The sequence below is a fragment of the Mytilus californianus genome, unplaced genomic scaffold, assembly GCF_021869535.1.
Source record: "Mytilus californianus isolate M0D057914Y unplaced genomic scaffold, xbMytCali1.0.p SCAF_8, whole genome shotgun sequence".
Taxonomy (NCBI): domain Eukaryota; kingdom Metazoa; phylum Mollusca; class Bivalvia; order Mytilida; family Mytilidae; genus Mytilus; species Mytilus californianus.
This window is the reverse complement of record NW_026262734.1, coordinates 75,278,743-75,303,102: the sequence shown is the minus strand read 5'-3', so window position 1 is coordinate 75,303,102 and position 24,360 is coordinate 75,278,743. Positions and strand designations below refer to the sequence as shown.

Genomic DNA, 24,360 nt, shown 5'->3' with positions numbered 1-24,360 from the left:
TATTAAGCAATAGTTCAACTATATTTGGTGTATGGAATGATTGTAAGGTGAATATGTCTGTCTGGCAGGTATCATCTGACCTTAACCTCATGTTCATGGTACATTAGTCAATGTTAAGTTTTCATTATTAAGTTTGTTTCTTAGATACTATAAGCAATATGTCAACTATATTTAATGCATAGATTGATTGTAAGGTGAACATGTCTGTCTGGTATGGTTCATCTGACCTTGACCTCATTTTCATGGTTCATTGGTCAATGTTAAGTTTTCATGGTTAAGTTTGTTTCTTAGAAACTATAAGCAATAGGTCAACTTTATTTGGTGTATGGAATGATTGTAAGGCGTACATGTATTTCCGGTTTGGTTTATCTGACCTTGACCTCATTTTCTTGGATCATGTTAAGTTTATGTGATACTTGTCAGTCAGGGGTACTACTTAAACAAGTGATTTCAGAATCACTCCCTCAAGTGATTTTGGCTGTGAAATATTAAAAATTTTCACACAGACTTTTTAAAATCACTGAAACAAGTAATTTTAGAAGTTAAAATGTAATCACTTTAATAAGTGTTTATAACATTTTCTTGATATTTTTCCCACAAGCTTGATTTTTTTATTGGTAAAAAGACAACAATTTCATTGAAAAAACAACTATGTATATGCAGAAAATGTCTTTTGCTTGATAAGCCTGGCACTTTTACAATTTTTTTAAAATATGCAAAAACTGGAATAGTTTGTAGATTAGGTCATAACATTGAAGTAGATCATTCTAACTCTTAAGAAAACCAATCAGGTTACCTAATATTGTTGATCTTTGTCTGATAGTAAGAGTAGTTAATGAATTTTTGATTACTGAAAAATTCCCAAGGGTACTTTTAAAAGCTTTAGTGCACTAAGCGCACTGGTGAAATTAATATACAAAGAAAAAGGGATAATTGATTTATGTAGGAAAATTATAGAAAAGATTGTGAAAATATGGAAAATCAATGAAATTAGCATTTGAAGATCAAAGAAAACACTAAAATCACTTAAATAGGTGATAACTGAATTTATCAAATCACTGAAATAAGTGATGATGAAATCACTTGTTTAAGTAGCACCCTTGACTGCTTGTAGTAAAGGACTTTTTAGGACTCAACACATAATCAATGGTCAGTAAAGTAGGCGAGACATTTCAGCGTGTGCACTCTTGTTACTTTGAGACTATTGTTCTAGTTAGAATTGAACAATAGTTAATGGCCTCTAAAAATAAATTTTTGATGGCAATTTACTTTCATCCAGAATAGATGATATTTCAGTTGTGGTGTTGGTGTTCAAAATGTTGCCTTTTACTTCAATATTTGTGCATGACAGCATTTTCACTTAATACAAAGTTCAATTTTTTATCACTCTTAATTGTTACACCTTTAGGGGTATATTATCCATTAATTGGGATAATACCTATTTTTGAGGACCTTCTCCCAAGTGCCAACCTGTTAGAGCTCTTCCTTCTTTTTCTTACACACAGGTCCCAAGTTAGTCTAGATGCAAGACGTTTCGGCCACACTGCAAGTTTGGTTATAATAGTCGTCGCCATGGTTTTCCTTTTTTGTTAAAGGAGGAGACATTTATTTGTTTTTACAATCAGATGAGAAAAAACAAATTGGAAGATACATTCGTTTTTTTATTGAGAGTTTATGTCACTGTAACGTTATAAGAATATATTCATAAAAGTAAAATTTAGAAAATCTCTCTTTATGCCCCCGCCATAGCGGAGGGGGCATTAAGTTTTACCCTTGTCTGTACGTACGTCCGTCCGTACGTCTGTACGTCCCAAAATTGGTTTCCGTTCTCTAACTTAAGTTTGCCTCAACCAAATGTTATGAAACTTATACACAATGCTGATTACCACAAAACACAGATCAAGTTTGAATTTTGGTGGCGTCAATTTAATTGTTCTAGAGTTATGGCCCTTTATAAATGGAAAAATTGCAAAATTTTTATTTTCTTCTAAAAATCAAGTAATTTTTATACGTTTGCGGTCGTATATTGGTATGACTTTGGCGTCGTTGTCTTGGTCCTCGTCCGAAGACACATTGGTTTTTGCACTCTAACTTTAGTTTAAGTGAATGGATCTCTATGAAATTTTACCATAAGGTTCAATACCACAAAAGGAAGGTTGGGATTGATTTTGGGGGTTATGGTACCAACAGTTAAGGAACTAGGGGCCAAAAAGGGGCCAAAAATAAGCATTTCTGTAACTTCCAGACATAACTTGTGTGTTAGTGTATGGATCTCTCTGACATTGTACCACAAGGTTCCATATCACAAAGGGAATGCTGGGATTGATTTTGTGGGTAATTGCCTCAAAATATTAGGAATTAGGGGCCAAAAAAGGGGCAAAAAACAAGCATTTTTCTAGTTTCATGACAATATATAACTTGTGTGAAAGTGTATGGATCTTTTTGAAATTGTACTACAAGGTTCCATATCACAAAGGGAAAGCTGGAATTCAGTTTGGGGGTTATTGCCTGAAACGTTTAGGAATAAGGGTCCAAAAAGGGTCCAAAAATAAGCATTTTTCTAGCTTCCAGACAATAACTTGTGTTCAAGTGTATGGATCTCTCTGACATTGTACCACAAGGTTCCATATCACACAGGGAATGCTGGGATTGATTTTGGGGGTAATTGCCTCAAAATTTTAGGAATTAGGGGCCAAAAAAAGAGGCCAAAAACAAGCATTTTTCTAGTTTCATGACAATAACTTGTATGTAAGTGTTTGGATATTTCTGAAATTGTACTACAAGGTTCCATATCACAAAGGGAAAGCTGGAATTGAGTTTGGGGGTAATTGCTTTGTTTGATTTCAACAAAAATTGAATATATGGGGTTCTTTGATATGCTGAATCTAACCATGTATTTAGATTTTTGATTTTTGGGCCCCGTTATCAACTTGGTCCACATTGAGGTCAAAAGGGTCCAAAATGAAACTTTGTTTGATTTCATCAAAAATTGAATTCTTGGGGTTCTTTGATATGCTGAATCTAACCATGTATTTAGATTTTGGATATTGGACCATAATAGGTGAATGTCCAATTTAAAATTTTTAAGTTCTTAGACCACATTCATTCTGTGTCAGAAACCTATGCTGTGTCAAATATTTAATCACAATCCAAATTCAGAGCTGTATCAAGCTTGAATGTTGTGTCCATACTTGCCCCAACTGTTCAGGGTTTGACCTCTGCGGTCGTATCAAGCTGCGCCCTGCAGAGCATTTTATTGTAACTTCCAGACATAACTTGTGTGTTAGTGTATGGATCTCTCTGACATTGTACTGCAAGGTACCATACCACTAAGGGAAGGCTGGGATTGATTTTGGGGGTAATTGCCTCAAAATTTTAGGAATTATGGGCCAAAAAGGGGCAAAAAACAAGCATTTTTCTAGTTTCAGGACAATAACTTGTGTGTAAGTGTATGGATCTTTATGAAATTGTACTACAAGGTTCCATATCACAAAGGGAAAGCTGGGTTTGAGTTTGGGGGTAATTGCCCTAAACGTTTAGCAATTTGGGGCCAAAAAGGGGCAAAAAAACAAGCATTTTTCTAGTTTCCAGACAATAACTTGTGTTCAAGTGTATGGATATCTCTGAAATTGTACTGCAAGGTACCATACCACAAAGGGAAGGCTGGGATTGAGTTTTGGGGTGATGAATCATAAGGGGGTTTTAAAAAATTTGGGGGGGGGGGGATTTTATTTTCCTTTTTTTTCTTTAAAATTGCCCATTTTAAATTGGTTATTTCTGATTTATATATAAAAGCAAATAATAATGATATGGTTTGAATAGTTAAATTAAAAAAATTTTAAGTTCTTAGACCACATTTAATTACAATCCAAATTCAGTGCTGTATCAAGCTTGAATGTTGTGTCCATACTTGCCCCAACTGTTCAGGGTTTGACCTCTGCGGTCGTATCAAGCTGCGCCCCAGCGGAGCATTTTATTGTTGTTGAGAAAGTGCATTTTCAAGGCCTCTTTCTGGAAATTATTAAGCCAGTTCCTATAAATGGCAAATTAAAAATAAATATGACTTGTTTGAAGATTTCCTTTTCTATTCCTGTCAATACCATTAGATTGCAAATATTTATAAAAAAAAATCTGACAGTCTAAAATATCTATCAATATACAATGTATCTATCAATATTTGCATCAATATTGCGAAATTCCCTCCCTTTGGACAATAACATAGAAATTTTACAGTAAGATTGGAAATGAAAAGAGAAAAAAATATTGAAAAAAGTATGGTCAGAATGAATATCAGACTAGCATTTAATATGGCTGGATCACAACATCGACGATGCTTTGATTTTTCACCAGTTTTGCATTTTTGGCTAAAACTAGTCACTATGGTAGAGAGAAACTGTAAACAACAAAAATGATCAGCAAAAAAGAGAATTTTAGTCATGAATTATATTTTAGTCTATGATATTGGAGAATGGGCTTTGTTGAAGATGCACATATACTCTGGTGAGCGATCCTCCAGTTGAAACATTAGAAAAAAGACAAACTCTGCAGTAATTAACCCAGATCCTTGAAACTTCACAGAAAGATTGTACACTAGTTTGACTTATGCACCTGCTATTATGCAATGTAATTGTATGATGATTTTTTTATGTTTAAACAGTCCAGACTTGGGTACTTGGTAACTTATTCAGCATAATGTTTAGATAAATGGTACCAATTTTGTTATAACAACTGAGTCCTCCTTGTCCCACAGTTTTAGTCCTAGAGCCTTGCTTTTTCATGGGTAGATTTTATATTGAAGTTGCACACCTATTGATCTTTTCCCCCACAATCTATATTTCCACATATTTAAATGTTCAGTGTAAAAAGCAAAATAACAAAAATACCGGACTCTAAAGGAAATTCAAAATGGAAATTCCTTTATAAAATGGCAAAATCAAAAGTTTAAACACATCAAACGAATGGAAAACAACTGTCATATTCCATACTTGGTACAGGCATTTTCGTATGTAGAAAATGGTGGATTACACCTGATTTTATAGCTATCTAATCCTCTCACTTGTAATACCGTCGCATAGAATTCCATTATATTGACAACAATGTTTGAGCAAAACAAACAGACATAATAGGTAAACCATATATTCTACATTGTTTAAGAAATATTCTTTGCAACCAGTCAGTTGGAGTCTGATCCATTTTCATAAAAAAGTCTTGCTACTGTATAAGAAAAATTGTACAAAGTTTTTATGAACATTTTAGTGTAAGGAAACTTTTTTATTTTTATAAATATTAAAAAGATATGATCAAGTAAATTTTAAGGAGGAAGACACTTCAAGTGTACTCTAGGAAGGGTATAGATGAAAATACAGCTTAAAAGATAAACACAGCTTGATAAATACGTCAGTTGGAGTCTGATCCATTTTCATAAAAAAGTCTTGCTACTGTATAAGAAAAATTGTACAAAGTTTTTATGAACATTTTAGTGTAAGGAAACTTTTTTATTTTTATAAATATTAAAAAGATATGATCAAGTAAATTTTAAGGAGGAAGACACTTCAAGTGTACTCCAGGAAGGGTATAGATGAAAATACAGCTTAAAAGATAAACACAGCTTGATAAATACGTATAAATCTAGTAGAATAGTATGGGTGCAGCTCGTTATAACATTCACTTTATTTCTCATGTTTATAGTAGAGTTTCTAGTTTGATACAATTGAGTACCAAATACCACTGGTCAAGACCTGGCAAAAGGAATCTTTGGACAATAAGCAACGAGATACACTGTACATATATATCTGTGAAAGGCATAAAAACAATTTTCAAAGATCATGTAGTTTTTGACATTCATGTTTGAAGGAAATGACCCCTGAAATAGGTGAAGTGAATTTCACTTGAAACGATAAGAAATAACGTTACTATGCTTAATGAGGAAGGAAGTTTATATGTCAGAAACATAATTTGTACTATTTGTAATATGTTTTACTTAACATGTTAAAGGACATTTAATATATCTCTGATGATATCAAATATCTTATCAATCATGTCAATAAGTAAACGAAAAAGATAGAAAAACGATAAACAAATTTAAGGATTTATGAAATAAATGAATAGATTGGAAAATTAGATTGACAAGTTTTAATATTGTATTCATACTATGATTACCATGAGTACTGTCATAAGGGCCTTTGTGGCAGAGTGGTTTAAGAAGTTCATCTATATTGATCAGTAACATGTACACTTTGAGGTTGTGAGTTCAAAAAAATACTTGTTCATCACGCATCTTAGTTGACAAGAATTTCCTTTCATGAGAATTTCACAATGGTAGGACTCACCAACATTTTAAGAATTGTATTTTTTTAGTAACTACTTAATGTACTGTTATTGCCTCTGGAAGAATCTCATCAATATAGTCAATCTTTGGAAGAAGAAGAAATCATATGAAACTAGAATAAATGTCAACATTTATCTAGACACAGATGTGGGTAGCAATAACACACCAGGTATCCGCATTAGAAACTCTAGAGGGATCCATATCCCTAGGAGTAATCAATGAAAAGTTGAAATGAAAGAGAGAATCCGGAGAGAAATTGAAAATATTAAGTTTCATTTTTCCATATTTTCTGTTAAATGGACTTAGTTTTTTTATGCCCCCGTCGTAGCTGTGGGAGCATTAAGTTTTACCCTTGTCCGTCTGTACGTACGTCCCAAAATAGGTTTCCATTCTCTAACTTGAGTTTGCCTCAACCAAATGTTATGAAACTTATACACAATGCTTATTACCACAAAACACAGATCAAGTTTGAATTTTGGTGGCGTCACTTTAACCGTTCTAGAGTTATGCCCCTTTATAAATGGAAAAATTGCTAAATTTTTAGTTTCCATTCTCTAACTTAAGTTTGCCTCAACCAAATGTTATGAAACTTATACACAATGCTTATTACCACAAAACACAGATCAAGTTTGAATTTTGGTGGCGTCACTTTAACCGTTCTAGAGTTATGCCCTTTCTAAATGGAAAAATTACAAAATTTTTATTTTCTTCTAAATATCAAGTTATTTTAAAATTGGAGTTATCTTCCTTTGTCCATGATTAAAGTTGAATCAACTACAATGAATGCTTTATATAATGCAATGTTTAATTTTGACTTACACTGATAAAACGCAGATCAAGTTGAATATCGGTAGTGTCACTTTAACCATTATTGAGTTATGCCCCTTTATCAATTGAAAATCTGTATTTGACTGATAAATGGACTCACATTTTAAGTCAACATTACACTTTTACACTGACAGCAGTAATTGCAGACAAGACACATGGTTCCAGGAAACCCCTTACAAGTTTTTATGCCTCCGCCGTAGCAGTGGGGGCATTAAGTTTTACCCTTGTCCCTCTGTACGTACATACATACATCCCAAAATTGGTTTCCGTTCTCTAACTTGAGTTTGCCTCAACCAAATGTTATGAAAATTATACACAATGCTTATTACTACAAAACACAGATCAAGTTTGAATTTTGGTGGTGTCACTTTAACTGTTCTAGAGTTATGCCCCTTTATAAACGGAAAAATTGCAAAATTTTTAGTTTCCGTTCTCTAACTTAAGTTTGCCTCAACCAAATGTTATGAAACTTATACACAATGCTTATTACCACAAAACACAGATCAAGTTTGAATTTTGGTGGTGTCACTTTAAACGTTCTAGAGCTGTGCCCCTTTATAAATGGAAAAATTGCTAAATTTTTATTTTTTTCTAAATATCAAGTAATTTTTAAAATCGGAGTTATCTTCCTTTGTCCATGATTAAAGTTGAATCAACTACAATCAATGCTTTATACAATGCAATGTTTAATTTTGACTTCCACTGATAAAACACAGATCAAGTTGAATTTTGGTAGTGATACTTTAACCATTATTGAGTTATGCCCCTTTATAAATCGAAAGATTGCAAAATTTTTAGTTTCCATTCTGTAACTTAAGTTTGCCCCAACCAAACATTATGAAACCTATACACAATATTCATTACCACAAAACTAAGATCAAGTACAAATTTTTTGTTTCCGTTTTCTAACTTTAGTTTGCCTCAACCAAATGTTATGAAACTTATACACAATGCTCATTACTACATAATACAGATAAAGTACATAATTTGGTGGCGACACTTTTACCATTCTTGAGTTATGTCCCTTTATAAACATAAAAATTGCTGAATTTTTTGTTTTCGTTCTCTAACTTTAGTTTGTCTCTACCAAATGTTATAAAACTTATACACAACTGTTCTAGAGTTATGCGTGTTTACAAATAGAAAAATTGCTGAATTTTAAATTTCTGTTCTCTACTTAAGTTAGCCTCAACCAAATGTTATGAGACTTACATACAATGCTTATTACCACAAAACTCAGATCAAGTTCAAATTTGGGTAGCGTCACTTTTACGGTTCTTCAGTTATGTCCCTTTATAACTAAATGATATGCAAGTGGAGGTATCATCTGTGTCCACATGTGGACACTATCCACATTTATTTTATTATATATTTATTTTTGGCAAATTTTAAATCTCATTTGTTGTTTTTTGCAAATTTGTGTACACTTCATAATGCAAATGAATTAAAAATACAAAAGTAATTGTGTCATATATTGATATATATATATATATATATATATATATATAGAAGTCTATAAAAAGGACCAACCAGCAAATTTACTATGTACCGGATCGTCTAGAATAGACGATACTGTGCAGATAAGGAAAAAAATTATATAAGTCTAGAGATTTGCACAACGATACTAATATAAGATGGTATTATACGAAGATGTTGTTAATAAATCGTGTTGACAAATATTTCGGCTTAACAAATAGCCTTCTTCGGTGTCAATTATTTTAACAATACTGATAATATGTATAAAAATAGCTCAATAATACAGGTAAGTTTTGGTCTATTGATTTAATCCAAAATCCTGAACATCATAATATAAAACAAAACTCAATACTCAAATATACGTGACTGTGTATATTTACAACCCAAAATGAGTGAAAAATAAAACTTAGTATTTTTTATTGATGCCGTTTGGATGATGCACATTTAGTTCCTTTATCCAAAAGCTTTCCCGAACCTGTCGCTGGGCACCACTCCAGTGAATGTTCTGTTCAATCACTAGGATCTTCATGCGGTTAAAGTCATCAAGTGTGTGACCAGACTGTCTGAAATGCTGAGAAACTGGGAGAAGTGGCTTCTTAGAGATATCACTCCTATGGCCATTGAGGCGTTTGTGGAAAGGCTGCTTTGACTCACCAACATATTGGAGGCCACAAACCGAACATTCTAGAATGTAAATAACATTCATACTTTTGCAGTTAACATTGCAAAATATCTTATAGTTATTTTCGGTTGCCTTACTGTGAAAAGTTGATGAGTGATGCATCTGTAGGCAGCATTTGCAGCGTTTTTCATCACACGAACGACATTCTCCAGAAGTACTTCTATTATCAGACACTTCAGCCCGCACCAGCAGGTTACGCAGACTATTGGGTTGCCTTAAAGCTATCATGGGAGGCTCGGGAAAAATCTTGGAAGAAAATCTTCGGTGTCGTTCGTGAGCATTGGAAAACAGTTGAAAAGAATTCCAAACTATCCAAGATTTTTCCCGAGCCTCCCATGATAGCTTTTAGGCAACAAAACTTACCTGTATTATTGAGCTATTTTTATACATATTATCAGTATTGTTAAAATAATTGACACCGAAGAAGGCTATTTGTTAAGCCGAAATATTTGCAGATGCATCACTCATCAACTTTTCACAGTAAGGCAACCGAAAATAACTATAAGATATTTTGCAATGTTAACTGCAAAAGTATGAATGTTATTTACATTCTAGAATGTTCGGTTTGTGGCCTCCAATATGTTGGTGAGTCAAAGCAGCCTTTCCACAAACGCCTCAATGGCCATAGGAGTGATATCTCTAAGAAGCCACTTCTCCCAGTTTCTCAGCATTTCAGACAGTCTGGTCACACACTTGATGACTTTAACCGCATGAAGATCCTAGTGATTGAACAGAACATTCACTGGAGTGATGCCCAGCGACAGGTTCGGGAAAGCTTTTGGATAAAGGAACTAAATGTGCATCATCCAAACGGCATCAATAAAAAATACTAAGTTTTATTTTTCACTCATTTTGGGTTGTAAATATACACAGTCATGTATATTTGAGTATTGAGTTTTGTTTTATATTATGATGTTCAGGATTTTGGATTAAATCAATAGACCAAAACTTACCTGTATTATTGAGCTATTTTTATACATATTATCAGTATTGTTAAAATAATTGACACCGAAGAAGGCTATTTGTTAAGCCGAAATATTTGTCAACACGATTTATTAACAACATCTTCGTATAATACCATCTTATATTAGTATCGTTGTGCAAATCTCTAGACTTATATATATATATATATATATATGTATACATGTATATATGATATTATGTACAGTTGATTATGAAGGTATCAAACCACTTATACATGGCTTCAATGCTTTCTATGCTAGTTTAACCAAATTCAGGCATTTATAGCCATGTTGTCTCTAGTTTAGATAAAGTGACAGTCATTTCATGTCAAACAATTACTTAGTCTGGCTTGTGCTGAAATATTCAACATACATAAATCTTTAATTCACATACAATGTAAGGGAGCACTTGTTCCCTGAAGTAAGGAAGTACAATAACAGGTACTTCTAATCTGAGAACAGGCATGTTTGCCCTTCTATTTCAATTTCAAATAAGTGTTTATAAGACCGCAAACATTTGAGGCAGTAAAACATGTATAATGGTCATAATCGTCGTCGTCCAAAGACACTTGGTTTGCAGACAGTATAAGTGTACATATGGACCTCTATCATGTCTATGAAATTGTACCACAAGGTTCCATACCACAAAAGGAAGGTTTGGATTGATTTTGGGGGTTTATGGCCTTAACTGTTTAAGAATTTTGGGCCAAAAACAAGCCAAAAGCAAACATTTAGCTGGTTTCTAGACAATAAAATAATGTTAAACTTTAATGATAGGCCAAAGTCCTTTTAACTATGATTTTGTTCATTTAAAAGCAAGATTTTAATTATTACAAGAATGTTTAACAATATTTTAAGTTTGTGATTCAAAGGATTTTAATTAAACTTATACAATATATTGGCTCGAATGAAGTTAAGATTTTTATAGTTAATGTTTAAAAGTTCTGGAATTTATATCATAAAAAATGTGGCTATACAATCATGTCTCATAATGTCTTAGATTTTTAACAACAAATGATTCAGAACTTTTTTGTAATGTTTATTTCTATAGAAACATGTAAAACATATATATACAAGCTCATTTTGTTTGTTTATATCATGGTAATAAATTGTTTGAATTTGTTGAATTGCTGCAGTGAAAGCAATAATCAAAATTAGACAGACTTGTATATTATACACTCATAATGCATCTGTTAGTTATTATTGTCTTTACTTAACAGGTGATCCAAATTATGTTTACCAAGAACCAGTGAGTCTTTGTGCAGGTAAAGAAGTTTCAACCAAATTTGAATATGGTGATTCTAAAGTAGAATTTAATAACTTGACAGCAATAAATTGGACATTTAGAAAGACCAAACAAGAAAGCACAGTAATCTTCAGCTACTATAATAAACAGACAAAGTTCAAGGTAGGTTAACAGTTAAGTTAGATCTCCTAGACATATTTGTATTAGAAATTCTTGTTATATCAAACTCAAGGTAAAATTTATATCAATAAATGAAGATATGGGATATATGTGAATGAGATGGCAAATTCACAACAAAATAACCAAAAGACATATACATGATATAGGGCCATCATACTGTCTTCTGCAATGGAAAGGTGACTTACATGTAACAGAATGTCGAAGCTGTAAATCATACATAGTGAGGGGCCAACATACATACAGTCTTCTACAATGAAAAGGTGACTTACATGTAACAGAATGTCGAAGCTGTAAATCATACATAGTGATCAGGGGCCAACATACATACAGTCTTCTACAATGAAAAGGTGACTTACATGTAACAGAATGTCAAGCTGTAAATCCTACTGAGTCAAGTAAATTTTTAGTTAAATTTAATAGACACAATCAACAGATCTTCCATAGATAACAAATTGTAAAACATTTAATAGATTTGCATTATATTAACAATACCATGAATACCTCCTATTCCTATTTATATATATCTTATATATTTTTTTGAAAAGATTAGAACTCTCCAAAACTGAAAGTATCCAGATTAGCTACTTAATCTATACACACTGAAATGTAGTTCCCACTATTCTCATTTATGTGTACATATGCACATATGATTAAGGTTACAGTTATTGGTTTTGGTGGATGGCTTACCAACTGTTAACCCATTTCTCTGACGTCAGTCTATTGTTCTTACTGTAGATTATTTTTCAAGAATCCACTGACCATAGTATTAACTTAAGAGAACTTAAATTATAACTTTAACCTTTTAACTTACGATCTTTTATCCTCTCAAAAACGAGTGGCATGTGTAGAATTCGAACCCGCGCGTATTTTCTTTATAATCAATACTCTTCAGTCTATGCATGATACCACTACACCACGATGGCTGACATCAATCATTATATGAATAGTACTCTTAAAGCGCTTAATTGTCAATACATGTCATTTAACTGTATTTCTGTCTCATTGATAATTCACTTTTGTAATCTAATGAAATATATATATATCTTGGTTTGTTCATGTTTATTGATTTTTTTTTTATTTTGTGTGTTATGTTTTTTTTTTAAGAAATGGGTTAAAACTACTTCTTTGACAGTAAAAACAGAAACAAAATCATCGCCATTATATGAAAATGAAATATATATAATACTTTTACATGTTCTAGGATTAAAACAATATTTTGGTGCAGAAAAAAATTACAATGAAAAAATTTCATTCCGGATACTAGGTTCGAACTTTGCACTGCTAATATCACTGTTATGACATTCGTTACCAACGACTAGACGATCACGGCTATGAACAGCTTGATGGTAAATGAATGAAATCCACATACTTATTCATTGTAAGTCCGTAGCAAGAGCAATTCTGATGGGGATTCAGAATGCGTACCACAGATAAAACTAGTTTATTGACCGGTGAACGATATATGCCAAATGTAATAACGTTAAAATAATCTTAACTTAATGAAACGGAAACAGTTTAAACAAAATTTAAATATAATTGTTCAATTTAAATCGTTAGCACATACTTTAAATACTTATGGAAAGCAACATGAATTTGAGCATTATCATGAAATGGCAGGTTTATGGCATCAACGCTAGTAATATTTATCTGACTAAGAACGGCTTCACAGTGATTAATCTCCAATATACCAATTCAAGTTGCTAAATATTATATAAATACATTTTGAAGGTTCTAAATTTTGGTAATTAAAATTTTTTAACTTTTCAAAACAAGATAAATAAATTCTGTATATTAATATACATCTTTTTAAAAAAAATTAAATATACCAAAATCTATTCAATTTAAATAATTTGTAATGATTAAACATTATATGAAATATGTATTATATACAAAAATAAAATCTGGTGTTAAAAAGGGGAGCTAACACCCCATTTAAGTTATTTTAAACTTATGTTAACTTGTCAAATGTCTAAATATAGATGCGAACCGTGTGGATTTAATCATTTCCAGCTATTATAGAATAAAAAAGACAAAATACGAAACTATTTTTATGAGATATCGTTGATTCATTGTCAAAACGTAAAACAGACAGTCGTTTTACTAGAAATGGGTTAAGCTAGAGAATTGATAAGAAGTAGTGGATTCGGAAACGATAATCAACTTGCGACTAAAGTCGCTCGTTGATTATCGTTTACGAATCCACTACTTCTTATCAATTCTCTACTACGTAATATACAATGTATATATATATATATTTGGGAGAATTTACAGATCTAACATTGTTGGGCTAAATTTGAGATGAATTATATATATATACCATATATCGGGTTTTTTTGAGAGATTTGATGACAAAATGGGCAGGTTAAATTTTCGCTGAATGGGAAAATACACAAGAAGAAATATAATCCGTTTGACTTCTATAAATCTTCAGAAAATAATTCTTAAAAATTCATTTTTGCAAATAAACATTTTTTTTCTTGATGTATGTTAATGTATGATATATACAAACTCTGACTATGAATATCATAATTTTAGGCCAATAATCAAAAAAGTTACCCATTTAGGTCTCTATGTTACTTCTATTGTTTTCTATATAAAATATTTGATGGAGTAAGTATGAATAGTGTAACAGCCTTCCATTCAAAACAAAAACATTAGACATGTGTTTTAAACCTGTTCCATTGTACCATGTGACTTAACTCATTTAAATATCATAGGACATTATACATGTCATGAAAAATGACCATCATCTAAGTTTTTTTATAACTGGTTTTATATGATTTTATAAATTAAATGAACTTGCATGTATCTACAAAAATGTTATTTGTGGGAAAAAATATTATTATCAGACGTTTTATTTTGTTTTTATTCCTTACCAAATCTTAACTTTTGTTACCTTAATTTGATTATATATTTATATATATCTTATAAAAGAATATAAGCAAGCTGTTCATGCTTAAAGCATGATGACAGTATTAACAAAATGGAGAGCCTCTAAAAAGTTTCACCAATAAGTATTTACGGAATACATTTAATATTTACTTTTTTCTTGAAAAAACACAGCTTATGACTTTCAAAATATGAAAATAAAATTAGATAAAATATAACCATAAAGACCTTTACTGATGAAAAGGGGAACTTTTTAATAAAATTTCTAAACTGAATTTTGCATAAAACTACTTTGTAGTTTTTATACGACCGCAAAAATTAAAAATTTTTTGGTCGTATATTGGTATGGCGTTGGCGTCGTCGTCGTCGTCGTCATCGTCATCGTCGTCCGGCATCGTCCGAAGACACATTGGTTTTCGCACTCTAACTTTAGTTTAAGTGAATGGATCTCCATGAAATTTCACCATAAGGTTCAATACCACGAAAGGAAGGTTGGGATTGATTTTGGGGGTTATGGTACCAACAGTTAAGGAATTAGGGGCCAAAAAGGGGCCAAAAATAAGCATTTTTGTAACTTTCAGACAATAACTTGTGTGTAAGTGTATGGATCTCTCTGACATTGTACCACAAGGTTCCATATCACAAAGGGAAGGCTGTAATTGATTTTGGGGGTAATTGCCTCAAAATTTTAGGAATTAGGGGCCAAAAAAGGGGCAAAAAACAAGCATTTTTCTAGTTTCATGACAATAACTTGTGTGTAAGTGTTTGGATATTTCTGAAATTGTACTACAAGGTTCCATATCACAAAGGGAAAGCTGGAATTGAGTTTGGGGGTAATTGCCCGAAACGTTTAGGAATTGGGGGCCAAAAAGGGGCCAAAAATAAGCATTTTTCTAGTTTCCAGACAATAACTTGTGTTCAAGTGTATGGATCTCTCTGAAATTGTACTGCAAGGTACCATACCACAAAGGGAAGGCTGGGATTGAGTTTGGGGGTGATGAATCATAAGGGGGTTCAAAAAATTGGGGGGGGGGGGGGATTTTTTTTTTTTTTTTTTTTTCTTTTTATTCCTTTTTTTTTTCTTTTAAAATTTTCCATTTTAAGTTGGTTATTTCTGATTTATATTTAAAAGCAAATAATAATGATATGGTAGGAGATACACACCAAATAGGATGTGTAAATTATTATATAATAAGTATTGTGCAATAGCAAGAAATTTTCAATTGCACAGTATTGCGCAATAGCAAGAAATCTTCAATTTAACAGTATTGCGCAATAGCAAGAAATATCCAATAGCACAATATTGCGCAATAGCAAGAAATTGTCAATTGTACAGTATTGCGCAATAGCAAGAAATATTCAATTGCACAGTATTGTGCAAAAGAAGATACTTCGTATAAATTGCTTATTTCTTGATCAATTTCAATGGGGTTTTATTCTTGAATTCTTGGGGTTCTTTAATATGCTGAATCTAACCGTGTATTAAGTTTTTGGATTTTGGGCCCCGTTTTTAAATTGGTCCACATTGAGGTCCAAAGGGTCCAAAATTTAACTTTGTTTGATTTCATCAAAAATTGAATTATTGGGGTTCTTTGATATGCCGAATCTAACCGTGTATTTAGATTTTTAATTTTGGGTCCCGTTTTTTAAATTGGTCTACATTAAGGTCCAAAGGGTCCAAAATTAAACTTAGTTTGATTTTAACAAAAATTGAATTCTTAGGGTTCTTTGATATGCTGAATCTAAACATGTGTTTAGATTTTTGATTAAGGGCCCAGTTTTCAAGTTGGTCCAAGTTGGGGTCCAAAATTAAACTTTGTTTGATTTCAACAAAAATTGAATATATGGGGTTCTTTGATATGCTGAATCTAAACATGTATTTAGATTTTAGATTTTTGGCCCAGTTTTCAAGTTGGTCCAAATTGGGGTCCAAAATTAAACTTTGTTTGATTTCAACAAAAAATGAATATATGGGGTTCTTTGATATGCTGAATCTTACCATGTATTTAGATTTTTTATTTGTGGGCCCGCTATCAAATTGGTTCATATTGAGGCCAAAAGGGTCCACAATTAAACTTTGTTTGATTTCATCAAAAATTGAATTATTGGGGTTCTTTGATATGCCAAATCTAACTGTGTTTTTAGATTTTTAATTTTGGGTCCCGTTTTTTAAATTTGTCTACATTAAGGTCCAAAGGGTCCAAAATTAAACTTAGTTTGATTTTAACAAAAATTGAATTCTTTGGGTTCTTTGATATGCTGAATCTAAACATGTGTTTAGATTTTTTATTATGGGACCAGTTTTCAAGTTTGTCCAAGTTGGGGTCCAAAATTAAACTTTGTTTGATTTCAACAAAAATTGAATATATGGGGTTCTTTGATATGCTGAATCTAACCATGTATTTTGATTTTGGACATTGGACCATAATAGGTAAATTAAAAAAATTGAAGTTCTTAGACCACATTCTTTCTGTGTCAGAAACCTATGCTGTGTCAAATATTTAATCACAATCCAAATTCAGAGCTGTATCAAGCTTGAATGTTGTGTCCATACTTGCCCCAACTGTTCAGGGTTCGACCTCTGCGGTCGTATCAAGCTGCGCCCAGCGAAGCATTTTATTAGAAATGTTATACTAGTAATGTCCAGTAGAAAATATTACTAAGGTTACTCATAGAAATTGAACAATGAAAATACAAAATCATGTATACAATAAGTTCAGTAATCACATAACATAAAACTTAAATGAAGTCCAAGTTTGTTTGCTAGTCAGCGTTATTTAAATGAGAAAAGTCACATGGTATAATGAAACAGGTTTAAAGCACATGTCTTATGTTTTTGTTTTGAATGGAAAGCTGTTACACTATTCATACTTTCTCCATCAAGTATTTTATATAAAAAAAATAGAAGTAACAAAGAGACCTAATGGGTAACTTTTTTTATTATTGGCCTAAAATTATGATATAGTCAGAGTTCGTATATTTCATACATTAACATACATCAAGAAAAAAAATGTTTATTTGTAAAAATGAATTTTTAAGAATTATTTTCTGAGGATTTATAGAAGTCAAACGGACTATAACTATCGTATTGAAAAAAAATTCAAGGAACGTAAATGCTAAAAATTGAAGGTTTTGATCATTACAGATATACAAATATTCACGTAATTTTATGCAAAATTTTACATTTTATACATAATCGGGTTATGACACCAATCCATAGATCATAGCTGATTAACAAATGTCACTGATTGCTGTGTTGTCAAAAAGTGTGACATGTATGATTCGCCAATTTAATTATTATGAAAACAGAGATCTTAATTAAGTATGCCCATTCTTGTGATTTGTGGAATGTTACATTTCAAAATTTCAGTGTTATGTATCATGGTCATGATGGTTATAAACCCAAGATATTTTGTATGAAATTATTTTGTGACTTGTGATAAAGGATGGAATCTTGTTACAGCTTAAAAAGGGTTACACTTGCAAGCATGTTTATTGCTTAATATACAGCAAATGCCTTTTCCAGCACTTTCATGTTTTGATAAATTGTTCTTCTTGCCGATTTGTTGAGTCAAGCCCAACTGATTTTTTAGCTCACATGGTCCACATCAGTATTTCGTTGACTTTTACAAAAATCTTCTCCTCTAAAACTATTGGGCCAAATTTAACCAAACTAAGACACAATTATCATTGGGGTGCCATAATTATCTGGTTAAAAACATGTGTCAGATTACCCCACCTGTCAACCAACATAGCTGACATGGCTAAAATAGAACATAGGGGCAAAATTCAATTTTTGTCTCATATCTTGAAAACAGCTCATGTAACTATGAATAGAGAATGTCTGACATGGGCATAAATGTTCAGAATGATCAGTACGTATTGTGTATTAACATCAAAACTGTCAGATGACCTTTTATAGGAGTTATTGCCCTTACATGACAAATTTTAGGCGAGACATTGGTATTAGTTTTCCGGCTGTGACGGCAGTGAGGAGGATGCATCAACAATTGTTAAGCATGTTAAGTTTAAATTAGTTTGATAGGAACTACGTGTGATAAATCAACAATATTTTGTTTAAAGTTTCATTACTATCATTACATTTCAAGGCCCTGCCTACTAGTCAAGGTCCAGTGACTTTCAATTAAAAAGCAATATTAAATGTTAAGTTTTTCTGTTTAAGTTAGTTTGATGGGAACTACATGTATTAGATCAATGATGTTTTCTATAAAAATGCATTACTATCAGTACATATCAGTTTGACAGCTATTTCGACCTTGGTCATGGTTCAGTGACTTTGAATTAATTATCAATTTTCTATGTTAACTTCTCTGCTTAAATCAGTTTGATAGGAACTACGTGTGACAGATCAACGAAAGTTTCTATGAAGTTGCATTACTATCAGTTCATATCAATGTGCTGACTATTTCAAGGTCCTGCCCCGTTGGTCATGGTCCAGTGACTTTGAATTCGTAAGCAATTTTCAATTTTAACTTTTCTGCCTAGTTAGTTTTATAGGAACTACTTGTGAAAGGTCAATGATATTTTCTATAACAATGTATTACTATCAGTACAAATTAGTTTGATGACTATTTCAAGGCCCTGCCCCCTAGGTCATGGTCCAATGACTTTGAGTTATTGCAGTGTTGTTGTCCATCAGATTGTCTTTTTTAGCTCACCTTTCGGAAGGAAATGTGAGCTTTTGTCATCACCTGGCATCCGTCATCGTCGTCACCCGTCCGGTGTAAACTATTTCAAACATCTTCTCCACTGAAACTACTGAACCAATTCCAATCAAACTTAAGCTGAATGATCCTTAGGGTATCTAGAATAAAGTTGTGTTTTATTTTTTGTTTCTTCAAAAAACATGGCCGCAATGGCTAAAAATAGAACATAGGGGTAAAATGCAGTTTTTGGCTTATATCTCAAAAACTAAAGCATTTAGATGAATCTGATAACCCATTGTTGGGTTGCTGCCACTTAATTGTTAGTATTAAGGAAATTTTGAAGTTTTTATACGACCGCTAAAAAAAGGGGGAAAAACAAGGGTGTCCTGGTTAATGGACAAGTACTGTAGTACAAAACATAATTTAAAGCAGTGTAAGGGAGGTAATTCAAATACATCATTTGAATTATCTCCCTTACACTGCTTTTAAATTATGTATAAAGTAAAGGTTAATGAACAATTAAGGTGGCTGGGTGGTATAAATATCTAATATAGGATTTGGCTAATACTTTTTATAAATGAACTTTATCATATATTAAGTGGAAAATAAAAATAAAAAAATGGGTTCACCGTCTAGTTAAATTTTTTTGAAGGGTTCAAGTTTATTGGTTTTCATTCAAGATTACTATAGAAATGATAGGGAAATGAATGCATAGCCATCTTTTTTGAAGAATTTCTCATGAAACCTAATATAGGATTTTTTAATGTTTGTGTTTTTTCTGTTGCTGAAATAGTCTTTTTAAATAATAAAAAATAAAATCAACAAGTCACCGTCTAGTTAAGACAAAAAATGTACATCATTAAAAATAATGAGCATTTTTTCAAAAAGGGAGATAACTCTGTCTTTTACACATTTTTCTAATTTTGAGACCAGATATAGAGAGACCTGGTTATAAAAACTTGTTATACCCTCTATACATGTAAGACCATATATAATATATATAACATTTCCAAACAGTTGATTTGCATATCGGTTGCCATGGCAACCAGCAGTCAAAATGGAAAATCACTAATTTTTGGGATTTTTTTAAATTTTCAGTTCAAATTCAATACCAAACTATTTGAAAAATGATCAGGCAGTATCTATTACAATAGGGGTGTGTTTGTTTTTAGAACCTGCATATTTATATGGACTATGGAATCCCTGAGGCAAATAGTTCTTAGTTTGTCTGCTCGTTCACTTGTTTAATACCACTGGTTTCAGTTGATAATTTTAGTATCTCTTGCTTGATTGTAATAAAACTTGCTCACTCAGACACCTGACTTAAACTGATTTTTCAGTTTACAAGAGGAATCCCTCATCTGCAATAAATATCCCACCTCAGGGACCTCTAACATTAGTATTCCAATTTTGATGAAACTTTGCAAGGTATTTTTATTTTATTGGTGTTTTGTACATAAATCAGGCTGTTTTAACATGTTTGAATTGCCTTACATTTGTCATTTGGTTTTATAGCTTGCCAAACGGTATGGAATTGGCTCATTGTTGAAGGCCATATATCTCTTAACTTCTATCTCTTTTGGTCTCTGGTGGCAAGTTTTCTCAGTGGCAATCATGCCCCGTATATCCCACCTTTTTATATATATTTGAAATTTTAAACACAATGCTGACAAATATAGCACACAGGACAGCTTCTATGTTTGTTGTATAATGGAATTATTACAGGAGCATATCTAAGTTTGACATAGACAAATTCTTCTTTCATTTCCTAGTACTTGTTTATGTATAAAAATTAACACATGAGATAGTTGAACCTGATACACCCGCCATATAATCCTTTTGTTATATCTGTCAATTTATCCGTTTTATGCTTTTGAAATTACATACATAAACAATTTCAGGTTAAATAGTGTGTTATTAGATTTGTATTAAATAGAAAATGTGTCTATAAGACACAGGATGTCCTGCCATTAAATGTAGGTCACAGTAATCAAATTGTTGATGACCTGTGTGGTATCATTAAAGAATACTGTAGTGATGATATATCACAATAGGTTTCTGTGAAATGAACCTAAACACAAGACTTAACCAAAGACACAAAAGCAATAAATGTAGGTCAAAGTGACTCAAGTAATGTATAGTACTACTAGCATTACTAGTATACAAGATGTCTGTGGAGAAAAAATATCAGTGATATATTACCATTAAATACTGAGAAATAGAGATAAATGCAAAACTTTACTGGAAAGGGATGTACATACTTATGGACTGACAAAGGTATACTAGTATCAATCTATATAATCCATCCACATTTGTGGCAGGGCATAATAAATTCCAATCTTGGTAACTTTTTCAAATAAATATAAATAACAACATGCAGTATTGTGACAAAAGTACTCATTTATGATCAAATTTCAGTTCCCATAAATTACTTATTTACATTCAATAAATTCCCCCAAAAAAATAACTTATTTAAAAGTGTTGAATTGCATGGTTTGATTAGTAGCAGGCCAACTTCACAGGTTTATTCTATTCATATAACCTTATGATTTTCTTTTCAAAGTGTGCCAATTTTTAAAAATCCTGTTCTGTATAATCAGTTATGCAAATACCTGTCTACCCCCCCCCCCCCCCCTTTTCCTCCCTCTTACAATTAATTCAAATGCACTTTATAAAGTTCTCAACAGTAAATTATTTTGATAAGTGTACCTGTTTCATTTCATATACTACCTTTATTTTCTTTGGTAGGATAGTAAGTTCACCAAATACAATTAACATGTGTATAACAATTGGGACTAAAATTACATGCAAATTTTCCACTAAAAATTGAAAAATATATTGCATTAGCGTACATTGTACTTCTTAACTTATGCAAAAACAATCTATTTCCTATAGCTTCTGTATTAATTTTTATGTGTAAATATGCGTTATTGCCTAAATTGACCAAATAACTTTTTTCAATCATGATGATGATGGGAGTTTTAAGACCTTGACTGGCTATACAGCCCTTGCACTGTCGTTTTTTTTTCTATTCAATTATACATGGCCAAGCACGTTTTATACTCATGTGGAAGAATTAAAAAACCTTAAAAATTTTAAATTGGTAGAAAAAAAAACAATTTTATGTCATGCATCATGCATGTAAAGCCACCTTCTTTGGATAATCTTTTATTTTTCAGACACACATTAATCTAAATTTTGAATAATTGTAATAAATCTTGAATCCTTGATACACTGAATTATTCTTCAATTGCTTTACATACATGCTACATAATATATTAGGGCATTTAACATTGTTAAATAAATTAATGTAAAAAATAAACTACCTAAGCTACATGATTAAAATGGATATATCAGTATTGTCTTTAATAAAGATTGTATATTTACTTTGTCAACTCTTTTATAATTCCCTACTCTAACATGTCTAAGGTCATGCAAAGTCTATAAAAAATGTCTATTCAGTTTGAAAATAAAATTATTTCATTATTTTAAAGAGGTGGATTTAGGGGATGTACATATATGGTTAATTCATAGCCTTTTTACATGTCCCGCTTCAACCGTTGCCTAGTTTGGGAAGGCGTTTGCTCCTTTTTTCGAAATCCTAGAAACATATTTGTAACATTTTGTTACCTGCATTTCTTTCAGACAATACCTGGTAAATGAAAATATAAAAAAACACACTAGACTTGCACCTTCTCAATTAAATTTTTACAGGCCTTTTAAAGCTGACTATGTGGTATGGGCTTTGCTCATTGTCGAATGCGGTACAGTGACCTATTGTTGTTAATTTCTGTGTCATTTGTTTTTTTGTTTTATTGGATATCATACCACATCTTTTTTTTTATATAATGTTCTACTTTTAGGCAAAAATATATATTAAAATCATAGAATATCTACCAGCTCTAACTCAAAGTATGGCCGTTCACTTCCCATATGTTAAAAAATACAAAAAATGTACATTCATTTGTATGTTATAAAGAAATTATAAAAGTAACGAATCAATGAAATAACCTGAATAACCTTTTACATTTTGCCACTTTGAAAATAATTATAAGAACTATTACATGTACCCCCCTTTTTCAATTCCAACTAATTTATAAGCATAGCCCGATTTGAATTAATCTAACTTTTTAATTCTGTCCATGAAAAGTGCACTGTTCTAGCAAAACACATACTGATATAACTTTATTGATTAAGACATTTGACATAAAATTTAACAAAGAGAACAAAATTTTAATACAACAGTAAATTGTTTGAAATATATAGTTCAATATGCACCTCACCTTATCCATGTTATCATTAAATAATCAACACAGTATGATATGTGCCAAGTTTTACATGAATAATCTACAAGAGGGACCCAGAATTTTAGAAAAAGAGGGTGGTGGGGTTCCTGATTGATGGACAGACAGACAGACTGACAGAGTGCAAACCAAAAGTCCCATTCGACTTCGTCGGTAGGGGACTAATAATCTAAACTAACAACAGAGTAAATGAAAATTCTGTTTGCAAAAGAAACTCCTGCCTTTTCCCCCGAAAAGTCAAATAGTCATTTGTATTAATTTACTTATGGTGTCTGATGTAGACAACATTCTGTATGTATGTGCCTGTCCCAAGTCAGGAGCCTGTAATTCAGTGGTTGTCGTTTGTTGATGTGTCACATTTTTGTTATTGGTTAATTTTTTGTACATAAATTAGGCCGTTAGTTTTCTCGTTTGAATTGTTTTACATTTGTCATTCCGGGGCCTTTTATAGCTGACTTTATATATGCGGTATGGGCTTTGCTCATTGTTGAAGGTCGTACGGTGACCTATAGTTGTTTATTTCTGTGTCATTTGGTCTTGTGGAGAGTTGTCTCATTGGCAATCATACCACATCTTCTTTTTTTATATATAACACAATTCCCAAGTTGCAACTAAATGGTGATTTAGTCAACACACCATGAATTACATTGTACTATCGATCTTAGTTGTAAGATTAACCATGTTAATGTGAAAACGACTCCTGGACCCTAAGAGGTCTGTAAAAAATGTGTCATAACATTTACCACAAGTACATTGTACAATGAGCATCACTCATTTTAGTGTGGGTATTGCTGTGTT

General features: G+C 31.9%; 1 protein-coding gene across 1 annotated transcript in view; it reads left to right on the top strand.

Annotated features, from left to right (window-relative positions):
- Positions 1-24,360, top strand: part of LOC127712483 (uncharacterized) — a 108,580-nt gene that overhangs the window by 4,794 nt on the left and 79,426 nt on the right. Inside the window, exon 2 of the mRNA XM_052218946.1 lies at positions 11,497-11,684. Within this exon, the coding sequence (XP_052074906.1) occupies positions 11,497-11,684 (188 nt within the window). The remainder of the gene's footprint in view (positions 1-11,496; positions 11,685-24,360) is intronic.